Source organism: Amblyraja radiata, chromosome 18, assembly GCF_010909765.2.
Source record: "Amblyraja radiata isolate CabotCenter1 chromosome 18, sAmbRad1.1.pri, whole genome shotgun sequence".
NCBI lineage: Eukaryota > Metazoa > Chordata > Chondrichthyes > Rajiformes > Rajidae > Amblyraja > Amblyraja radiata.
Genome location: NC_045973.1, coordinates 17,138,482 through 17,150,619, shown reverse-complemented (window position 1 = coordinate 17,150,619; position 12,138 = coordinate 17,138,482). Strand labels below are relative to the sequence as shown.

The window sequence follows — 12,138 nt, the reverse complement described above, 5'->3', positions numbered from 1 at the left end:
ATTTGTCTTTCAAACCTACACCCAGACACAAATAGACCCAGAATCTCACATACACAGACACACCAACATGGTTCAATCTTCTACTACTCATTCTTTCAACATTGCAGTCATGACCACTGAATTACTGCCAAACAGCACTGGGAAAATGTTGAATTGTCTAAAGCTTTGATTGTCCACATCCATTTGGCATAGTCTCCTTCGTTTATCTTTCAGATGTTATTGCTCTGTCTTTTCTCTCTTTCACACCCAGACTGACCCACATCTCCCTTCATCTCCTTATTCATTCCACTTTATTGCCATTGTCTCCCAGTCTATGTACTTCTATTGCTACCCCCTCTTCTGCCTGCAGGTATTTGTCTCTTTGGCTTACCCTTACCCTTACCCCTATTGTCTCCAGACTCTTGGAGGAAATTTCAAGGGGATAAGGTTTTGTCCTGCATCATTAAGTTGAATCCATCATCTGTACAAATTTCCTTCCATCCACGTAAGACAACAATTTCCCCACACTTACATCGCCCTAAAGAATGGTCACGTAACAAATAGAATGGACCTCGGTTTAAAGGCAGCTGAGAAACTCCTTTAAATGGAGTACATTTCACTAATTCATTCTACTAATTTAAAAGATGGTGAAGAATGTGAGGAATGCAACAGACAAGGGACAAAATATGGAAAACACAGTTATGTAACCCCTAATCAAATCCTCGGTGATTTGACTTCAATGGTCAAAGCACCATTGAACCATTATATAATCCCTAATCACATCCTCAGTTTTATCATGACACCGTTACATTTGAAGACCAGGCATTGTGCTAGGAAAGCTGCAAGTTCAGATGCATATTTCCAAATCTACCTTATGTGGTGCCACATTATCCTATGTACATCAAAGAGTACCCTCCCCTCCTCCCCCATCAGTTTCTTCAGGGATGTAAGAGACCCCGTTCTATTAAGGAAGCTTAATATTTATTCCCAGGCAAAAGCATCAGATCTGGTTGTTCATCCATTTGTTGTTTGCAAAACCTTCCCTGTCTTCATTGTTCGACATTCTAAAATGAATCCGTTTCAAAAGTAATTAATTGGCTATGGATTCATTTGATTACCTTCTGAAGCATAACTAAGTTCTTTAATCCATTAAAAACAACAGCAAATGACCATGACCTACAGTTTTTAGTTCAGTTTCAATGCAGTTAGCTCAGCTGGCAGCAGTCATACAAGTGGAGGTAATCTCTGTGTCACATGGTTTGAAAAGGTAAAGAAATTATATCTTCCTCCAGACTCAGCAATGGCACTGAATGCAGTGTTCGCAGATTTCATGTGAGGATCATAAGGTGGTTAAGTTGAAAACTCTCCTGCCATCATTGAAAACTAACTCGTTGAGTGAGTTCTCAAAACAATGGAACTACATTTGGGCTCCATCTCTGAGGAGGGATGTGCTGGCATTGGAGAGGGTCCAGAGGATGTTTACAAGAATGATCCAGGGGATTATTAGTTTAATATGAGATGAGTATTTTATGGTTCAGGGCCTGTGGTCGCTAGAGCTTATAAGGATGAGAGGGATCTTCATTGAAACTTACCGAGTAATGGAAGGCCCAGATAGATGTGGATGTGGAGAGGATGTTTCCACTGGTGGGAGAGTCTATGACCAGTGGGCACAACCTCAGAATAACAGGACGTACCTTTAGAAGGGAGATGGGGAGGAATTTCTTTAGTCATAGAGGGTAGTGAATCTTTGGAGTTCATTGCCACAGGTGGCTGTGGAGGCCAAGTCATTGAGTATTTTTAAAGCAGAGATTGCCAGATATTTGATTATAAAAGTGTCAAGGGTTATGGGGAGAATGCAAGAGAATGGGATTAAAAGGGAAGGATAGATCATCCATGGCTGAATGGCGGAGTAGACTCCCAGCATAAAAATTAAAATGTAACAAATTTCTGGCAAAATCTCCCATTTTATTTCATACCAATGGATAAAACAATTCAAATGTAAAATGAACAGAATCAGTCAAATAGGGCACATTTGCAAAGATAGCCTTGATGATCATGTTCAGGGGATCTGGTTACTTAGGGTTCGTTCCTACAGTCAGAAGAGTTTTAACAATGACACACTGTCCAGGGGTAAATTAATAAAAACAATACCTTTTAATTTAAAATGAGCATTACTAATTTTATTTCAGCTGTTGATCATTCAAAATTAAGTGAAAGCACATGACCTTCCTTTGATTGCCCTTGGACCACATTTCTGGGAGGATAGATAGTGCCAGGCTATGTTAAGAGCATTTCCCGACAAAATCAGAAGAGTCAGATGTATTCTAATCACATAGTTGTAGTTACTCTTTAGGTTAGGAGACTGGAATCAGCAAAGCAGAAATATGTGACCATATTTTAGCATATTTTTATCAGAGGGGTGAGCACAGGGAAATGTTACTGTGGGATATGAAAGATGTTTTCCAAATAGGGTTTGTGAATCCCTTTAAAAGAATGTCTGAAAGTGTCTCAGCACAATATTCCCTCCAGTCTGGGCACTCGCAGTGAAAAACAAAAAATCAATTACATTAAATCATATTTTAGCTGGAAAGGCGATAGGAATCAAAACCATGGATGGGATCCAATGAGAACACCCGTCATTCAATAACTCACTTTGTTAGGAAGCTCAGCTGCTGACAGTTCTGCGGAAGAAATGCTCCCAGAAGAGAATTCCAGCACAGATCTGCCCAAACCATTAGGCAGGAAGTTGGGAGGAAAAAAACAACACTGCATGTCTTGATTCTAACTCCCAAGACACAGACAAGCACCTTGGCCAAATTGCTGTCCATCCCTGTGACAATGTGTTAGCACAAGGGTATTGTGTAATCTGTTACAAGTTGGGTATATGGTTTTCTCCATTAGGAAGGTCTTCTCTTGCCCAGGTCTCTCTAATCCCTCGCTTAAATCTCAGCAGTAAATATGCTGAGTTCTGAGTGGAATATGAAGTGCCAAATCAACCAAAGTTTGGAATTCATAGTATATCTCAAATTGCAGTCTATCAACACATTACAGGTTGTGTGACACTATACTACACAGCTGCTGTCTGTCCTTACCTATCTTAGGGGTCCCACCAGAATGTCTTAATTTGATGTATTTTTCAAATGTCTGCCATTACTGTCAAATGTCTGCTATTACTTCTTAAGGCAAGTAATTAATGCTACAATGTCTTCCATTTTGATCCACCGTATGTCAGCACTTAGACACAGCGCATTTCAGCTCACGTGAAATATAAATTCAAATTACTGCTGCTTTGCCTCTATCCCAGGAAAGTAAGTGATTTTACCATTTTTATCCATCACTATGTCCTGTGGTGTCTGAATCAACCTACCCATTGTGCTGTAGACCTAATAAGAACCCAAATGTGACTGCGTAAATTCACCCAGAATTGGACACTAACATCACCGAGAAGACATATAATACTATCTTACAATTAGGCAATCCAGAGGTTGCTTATGTAAACTCTGGTCCTAAGAAAGTTCGTAATGAATTCAACTTTGCCCAACTCCATAAACAAAGATCTAAATCACCAATATCTGAAATTATTTTAGTGTGTTTTCTCCATTTTGCCCCATATTAACACTAACCTGCTTAGCTTTGTAATATTCTATGCATTCAATAAAATGAGGCAATTTTCATCCACTACATTGTCATCTTAACATCAAATTAATTTGAGATTTTGATATTCCAAATGCGCTTTACAACCTCTGAAACTCGGAAAACCAGTTCAATTTGCTCTAACCTGTCTGGTCTGTCTCTTTGAATATTGGAGGCAAGACTTTCAAAAAGTGTTTATTTTGTTCACAATTAGATGTGTGTGCATTGTGAACTGTCAGTTGTCTGATACTAGTATTGAAGAACACTAGTATCAAGAGCCCATTTTAAATTATGCTGCTTCTCATTTCTTCTCAGTAATTCCTTAACAAGCCTCAAGTAATCACTTGAGATCTGCAGGATCAGCTACAGTAGTGCATTCCTTATAGATATCGGGAATTAACCCTACACACTAAATACTCGATGCCCTGCAGAAATATAATGTCTACATTCAATGATGGCATAACACTGAAGAATAGTAGAAGAGTTGAGGAATGTAACAGAAGGCATGTGCACGAAGAAAGATATTGTGGATCTTCATGGATAGGGTCAAAAGTTGTAATAGTGGAAGGAAGAGGTTCAAGTGGATGTAAGGATTGGAGCCATAAATCATATGATGCAGATAGGTTGGAGCCCAGCCAGTGAATGGAATAAATCCATTGTTACAGGAAAACGGAATAGAAACGAGTACTAATAAAGAATCAGGACATGGTTTAATATGTGTACTTAGAATTTGATTCAGAAGAGGTTGACGAGGAAAGGGCAACGCCCAAAGTTGAGGTTATTGAGTGGTGTTATGGAAATAGATGTTATTGTTATGGAAGGGCTCTTAGAGATGGAGAGAACACGGTGTCAGGGTCAAACACCATACACAACTTCACATTGTGACTGCGAAAGACATTCAAACATTATGACACTGCGAGTTAAAATCAGAGAGAAAGAAAATCCTCATAAGGTCAAGCCACCACATGGTGAAAAACCACAAATTGTACACTGATTCACCCTTTTCTATGTAAAGAGAGTTAAGCAGGAAAGAATGGTGAGTTTGATCATTCCACGTAGGAGACGGTCTTTTAAATCTGACTCACAAATACACATTCAATCCTGCCCATTGATTCAACAATTACTCTGAGGATTGGTGTTCACGTCTCGTCTGCATGGCTGCAAGTCGTTTCCTTGAAAGGGAAGAGGCGACGATAAGAGGCAGGAAATAGCTAGTCTTCCCCGGCTTGAAGGAGGTGAATCAAGCATTTTTCTGGAGCGGGTCAGTGTGGTGCTGACGGTTCGCCCTGACGTCGGGTCGGGTCTGCCTGGGGTGGGCGCTGCCCGGCTGGGTGGCAACAGTTGAACCTCCCACCTCACGGGGAGGACGGAGGTCCACACTCCCCTGCACCTCCTGATTCGCTCTCCCGGCTTCCGAAGCCCTGCCCTCCCACTCAAATTAAACCACCTCTGCACTCCTGGTGCAGAATTGAACTGACCCGTGGCAACGTACACAGGGAGTGACTACTCCATAAAGCCACATCCAGGCACTATCTACACCAGCACACGTGGAGGTGAGAGGAGTCACAGAAGTTGATAATACGATTAAATAGGTGCCGTTTACAGACTTCCACATGGATCTGAGCACGGAGATGCAGAAGGTAAGACTCGGTGGTTGAACGCTGTTTGCCGCCAGCAGCCGAGGTTGTACAGGAGAAACTGGAACAAACTGTTTAATTGAGAGGGGAAACACAAAATGCTGGAGTAACTCAGCGGGACAGGCAGCATCTGTGGATAGGAGGGGAGTTGAGGGGGGAGTTCTGTGGCATTCGTGTGTGGGTCAATCTCCGACCCTTGTTTCTTGTAATCAGGGTGTAATCCATCCACCAGTGAAAGGATTTTACATACATTTTACTAGTGGGAAGACAGCATGGTTGAAAAAAAAATTCTGATCACTTTATTTAGACGGGTGTTTTTTCTCTTCAGTTATGTTTTTAAAAGTTAATTACTGAGGTAAGTTTGATCGCGAAAAGAGTCCGCTCACCTGATCAACTCCAAACTCATCTCCCCGCCGCTATGTGTGAGAGGGCTCGGGAAGGTACTGACTGGAGGCTGGTGACCCTATTGCCCGCGCCTCTGGTGCTGGCAGCTTCCCCGTTACCGACCGTATAACCGCGAGGCGGCTCCGTATGGCGGGAGTTAAGGCTGTAAGACTTTGTAAGACTCTGTCCATGTCTAACTGCCCGTCTAACTGCTTCTTAAATGTTGCGATAGTCCCTGCCTCACCCTACCTCCTCCAGCAGCTTGTTCCATACATCCAGTTCCACCACCCTTTGTGTGGAAAAACGTACCCCTCAGATTCCTATTAAATCTTTTCCCCTTCACCTTAAACCTATGTCCTATGGGCAAGAGACTCTACCCAATCTATTCCTATCATGATCTTAGACAGCTTTATAAGATCACCCCTCATACTCATGCGCTCCAGGGGATAGAGTCCCAGCCTTCTCAACTTCTCCCTGTAGCTCACACCCTCTAGCCCTGGCAACATCCACGTACCCCGTGCGTGCGTGCAGCGAGTGACCGAGGCGCCGGAGTCTCTGTTGTCTTCTGTCAAAGGCATTCCCCTGGTCTTCCACGGGTCGTCAAGAGGAGTTGCTGCTGCCCACGGTCTCTTTTCCCCTCCAAGGGATTGTTCCAACGAAAGTTTTGCTTTCGATCGCTATTTCCCGAGCCAGACAACTGGCTGGGAGTTGGTCGCTGCTTCGCCACATGCAGAAAACGGTGTTATCTGAAGAGAGGGTTGCGACCCGAAACGCTATCCTTTTTCCTCAGCGATACTGCCCGACCCACTGAGTTACACCAGCGTGTTGCAACTTCGGTGTAAACCATCATATGCACTTTCTTGAGTAGATATAAAATGCTGGAGTAACTCAGCGGGACAGGCAGCATCTCTGGAGAGAAAGAATGGGTGACGTTTCTGGTCGAGACCCTTCTTCAGACTGCACTGCTGCTCTTCTCCTTCTGCACTTTCTTCCTACACACAGTGTTTTGTTTCATTCGGTCACTGCCATGAGGTGCTTGATAGCGAGGGGAGGGGGTATGTGTGGGGTTGTTCAAATGTAGAAGGTGTTCGGTTTCTCTGTGTTTTTTTACGCCGACAGGACAGAACTAGCCCATGAACAAGACCAAGTGTTAATTACGATAAAACGCAAAGTGCTGGAGTAACTCAGCAGGTCAGGCAGCAACCGTGGAGAGAACGGACCAGCCTGTCCAATCCCTCCATGGATGCTGCTTAATCTGCTAATCTACTCCAGCACTTTGTGTTTGCACAAGATGCCAGCATCTGTAGCTCCTTGTGTTTCATGTTATTTACAGCGGTCCGGTGATCCAGATTTCTTTTTAGTAGTAGCAAAATTTATTAAAGATCAAATCTGATATGGAAAGGCTCCCTACTCCGTACCTGTCATTCAAAACAAGTTCATGTTGACTCGTGTTCAATGACTGGTTTGTTTCTGAATCGTACAGAGAGAGGGTTGATGTATCGTGCCCCTTCCGCAGACGTTTCCATGTGTACTGAGCGAACACGCCAGTATCCATTCCTTAAGTAACTGGGAGCTTGACCTGCTGTCGATATTCATATGGCATTGCTCAATGAACAGCCCGTTATCCAATTAACATGGACTGCATTGCAACCGTCCTCTTTAATTAAAACAACCACTGAAGCAACGGGGAAGCATTAGATGCAAGTTTTTCCTTTTTTGAGATCCAGGCCATTTGCCTTTTTGGGAAGTTGCAAGATGTTTTTTTAAATTCCAGATTTAAAGGAATAACTGATTAAATTGATAGTTTTGGAAATGTTTTATTGATGAGTATCGTGAATAAGATTATTGCGATTTAATAAAAGCAAATTGACTAACATAGCTAATAGAATTTTGTTTAAATTAAAACAATTTAGATTTTGATGAGTTTATGGAGAGACCTGTATTATGATTAGTCTCCAAGAGTCACATGGAAATCAACTCTTGTAGCCTCAACCTGAATATTTATTTCAGGGCAGGAAAACACTACCGATTTGCCAGATATTGAAAGGGTTGTGTGTGTTCTTGTCCCCAGACAACTGTTTGAATATTGTGGTTAAGCATTTTAAGAGCGTATGTTGGGATAAAAAGAATAATTAAACAGTCAGCAATTAATTGGAAATGGTAACGAAACAGGCATCAAAATAATAGGAAGTACTGCAGTGATTATTTTATGTAATAGTCAGATAGGATTGGACTTCAGGCCCCAACTGTGTTACAGCAGGGCATGGAACATCATCTGCCTTTGTTGTACTTCATTGCAAAATGAAATATGGAAAAATAAAATGGATAAATTAAGTTTGGCTAGATTGTGATATAATGTAAATACAGTGAAATAAGTGTTATAATTGGGGGGTTTTTAAATAACAATAATAAAAACGTGAAAGAATTCACACTCGCAATAGTGTAATCAGCACACATGCTTTTGTAACATTTAGAAAGTTAAAATTTCCCATTTGTGATTGTAGTAAGATTTAATTTGTATCCTCTGCTCAAATACAGTACCTGCATGCCATTTACAATGCCTTTCAATGGTAAACGAGACAAGAAATGATTACAAACCCACTGACTCACATGGCTATCTGGACTACACGTCTTCCCACCCTGCCCCCTGTAAAGACTCCATCCCCTACTCCCAATTCCTCCGCCTACGCCGCATCTGTTCCCAGGATGAGACATTTCATACCAGGGCATCGGAAATGTCCTCGTTCTTCAGGGAACGGGGATTCCCCTCCGCCACCATAGATGAGGCTCACACCAGGGTCTCATCCATACCCCGTAACACTGCTCTCTCTCCCCATCCCCGCACACGCAACAAGGGCAGACTCCCTCTGGTCCTCACCTTTCACCCCACCAGCCGGCAAATACAACACATAATCCTCCGCCATTTCCGCCACCTCCAACGTGACCCCACCACTCGCCACATCTTCCCATCTCCCCCCATGCCTGCCTTCCGCAAAGACCGCTCCCTCCGCAACTCCCTCGTCAATTCTTCCCTTCCCTCCCGCACCACCCCCTCCCCGGGCACTTTCCGTTGCAACCGCAAGAAATGCAACACCTGCCCCTTCACCTCCCCCCTCGACTCCATTCAAGGTCCCAAGCAGTCGTTCCAGGTGCGACAAAGGTTCACCTGTATCTCCTCCAACCTCATCTACTGCATCCGCTGCTCTAGATGTCAGCTGATTTACATCGGTGAGACCAAGCGTAGGTTGGGCGACCGTTTCGCCGAACACCTCCGCTCAGTCCGCAATAACCTACCTGAACTCCCGGTGGCTCAGCACTTCAACTCCCCCTCCCATTCCCAATCCGACCTCTCTGTCCTGGGTCTCCTCCATTGCCAGAGTGAGCAACAGCGGAAATTGGAGGAACAGCACCTCATATTCCCTCTGGGGTCCTTGCGTCCTTATGGCATCAACATTGAATTCTCCCAATTTGGCTAGCCCGTGCTGTCTCCTCCCCTTCCTTCACCCTCTAGCTGTCTCCTCCCACCCTCCCATCCGCCCGCCCTCGGGCTCCTCCTCCTCCTCCCTTTTTCCTTCTTTCTTTCCCCACCCCCCATCAGTCTGAAGAAGGGTTTCGGCCCGAAACGTCGCCTATTTCCTTCGCTCCATAGATGCTGCTGCACCCGCTGAGTTTCCCCAGCAATTTTGTGTACCTAAGAAATGACACTTGCTGTGCTGTACAAGCAAACCTTCTGAATTGTTGCATTTGAATATGCATCAATTTCTGATCTGAAGCATCATTTGCACATAAAAAGCAAGCAGCGTTAATCACTTCCATATTCTACCTGTCAAGAATAATTGCAGTTCTCTCTAAGTTGCTATAGTATGCTGAGCTATATATCAATAATAATTAATTGAAAATTGGTAGGAATCTTTGAATGCAAAACGATTTTGCTGATCTGTGCTGGTAATCTGGTTCACTTCCTGCACCAGTGGGAAGATCTGACTAGCTCCACTCCCTTAGAAAAATAGAGAATAGGTGTAAGAGTAGGCTATTCAGCCCTTCGAGCCAGCACCGCCATTCAATATAATCATGGCTGATCATCGAGAATCACGACCCCATTCCTGCTTTTTCCCCATATCCCTTGATTTTATTAGCCCTAAGAGCTATATTCAACTCTCTCTTGATCTCTTGTCTTCAGTAGCAGCTGTGAAATCCATCTTTTCTCTCTGATGGATCTTCAAACGCTTGATTTATTTGTTGCAGTGTTGGCTTGAACAAGAGATTTTTGTTGTTGATATCATCAGGGTCAGGAAGTTGTGGAGTAAGTAGAACGCAAGCTAGCAGAAGCAAGTAACTACTGGAAGAAGATAATCCACTATACACCACCTCTTGGAAAGTAGGCAAGGCGAGAGTGATGAGAGTACAGTTGACTATCCTTTATCATCTGTGGTCACATGAGAGAATGTTTGATAGTACAGCTACTCAATAGATCCTGTTTGTTAGCATGGTTGCCAATAATCACCGAAAAGGTTTCATTTTTACAAATCAAATAACAAGTTCATCTTTTCCATGTTTCAACACACAGTGTATACAGTATGCTATGGAGATATTGATTATTTGGGTGCTCACTTTTTTTTCGTTTACTGCAAATAATTGGAAAGTTTGAATCCATGATTTAGTTTAGTTTAGAGATATAGCGTAGAAACGGGCCCTTTGGCTCACTGAGTATGCTGACCAGAAATCACTCTTACACTAGTTCTATCCTACACACAAGGGACAATTTATAGAAGCCAATTAACCTGCAAACCTGCATGTTTTTGGAATGTGGGAGGAAACTAGAGCACCCAGGAAAAGCCCACACTGTCACAGTGAGAACATACAAACCACATATAGACAGCACTAATAGTCAGGATCGAACCATGGCCCCTGTCACTGTAATGCAGAAACTCTACCGCTGTGCCACTTTTCCAACCTTTCCAACCAATCCATTGTACAGGATACTGAGTTGGATGATCAGCCATGATCATATTGAATGGTGGTGCAGGCTCGAAGGACCGAATGGCCTACTCCTGCACCTATTTTCTATGTTTCTATGTTTCTATTCTAGCTGCCTCTGGTTTTGATTGGCTAAAGAAAACAGGCCATTTTGATAACGGGTACTAGGTCCCATCCAATAAATGAGTGATTTCACTAAAATGTAGTTATAATTTTCTGAATGGAAGGTACGGATGTTTACTGTCAATCTGGAAACATGGCTGAAAGTTGCAGATTATAGAATTCCAGTGGGGTACACTTTGGTTGGCAGGCAAACAAATAATGTACATGATAGTACACAGATCCCACATTATCTGTGGTTATTTTGTGGTCTATGAAAAATCATAGCATGGAAACAGGTCTTTCAGCCCAGTCCACATCAATCATCAAACACCTTTTGCTTTAATGCTAATACTTCCTAATATCTCTCTATTCTCTTCTCATTCCCATAGCTCCATCCTCAATTCCATCACTTAACTGCACAATTGTTGCAATTTACATTGGGTACTTAACCAACTAATTTGCATATTTTTGGAAAGTGGGAGGAGACCAGCAAACCAGGAAAAACACTCAGTCACGGCGATAACGCACAAACTCTACGCACACAGCATTAGGGGTCAGGAATTAACTTGAGTTGTAGGAGCTCAACCAGTTGCACCACCCCAGAGTGTAAGGTCTCTGAGATTCTTGCTTGAGCAAGGGAATAGGGAGTAATCACTAATTATATGGAGTTTATTTAAACCAGAGAAGCTAAGCTTCAATCATGTAGCAGCTCTTTACCCATGTGTTGAAGTATAGATATTTTGGGACACTTCAGTCTGGTATGAGAAAGAGCTGTTGACTCATCTTGTTCTTTTCAACACCTTTCAATTCAGCTGTTGTAGTTAGTTATACATCTCTATTTATACCCATAACAGAATTTATTTTTTAATAAAAGATAAATCAAACTAAAAGGTCACGGTTGAAGAGGCAGCAAAAACATCCACCAAGTTAAGAAATTGAAGAACAATCAATTTTGGACTGTAAAGCTAAACAATGGTAGCAATCCGAGCAAAAATAAATGATATAAAAACCAGGTAATAGTTCTTCATTTATAGACTAATGGGAAGAATGTGTGAAGTTACGCACAAAATGCTGGACTATCTCAGCGGGACAGGCAGCATCTCTGGAGAGAAGGAATGGGCGATGTTTCAGGTCGAGATCCTTCTTCAGACTGAGTCAGAGGAGAGGGAAACTAGAGATATGGAAGGGTGCGGAGGACACGTAAGGTGTGAAGAGGACAGATCAAAGCAGATGATGCTCAAATAAAATGTACAATTGTTCATTGTTGGCTGAGGGGAAGGTGACAAGGAGGCATACAAATAGTAAAACTAATCAGGAGGACAGTAAAAATATTTGGAGAACTAGGGTGGGGGAGAGATGGAGTGAGAGGGAAAGCAAGGGTTACTTGAAGTTAGAAAAATCAATATTCATGCTGCTGGGTTGTAAG

The 12,138-nt window shown here is 42.7% G+C and overlaps 1 protein-coding gene across 1 annotated transcript in view; it reads left to right on the top strand.

Moving 5' to 3' along the window:
* The first annotated feature begins 4,834 nt into the window (after positions 1 to 4,834).
* lmcd1 (LIM and cysteine rich domains 1) overlaps positions 4,835 to 12,138 on the top strand; it is a 67,655-nt gene continuing 60,351 nt past the window's right edge. The window contains exon 1 of the mRNA XM_033036751.1: positions 4,835 to 5,252. Coding sequence (XP_032892642.1) covers positions 5,226 to 5,252 — 27 coding nt within the window. The 5' untranslated portion in view covers positions 4,835 to 5,225. The remainder of the gene's footprint in view (positions 5,253 to 12,138) is intronic.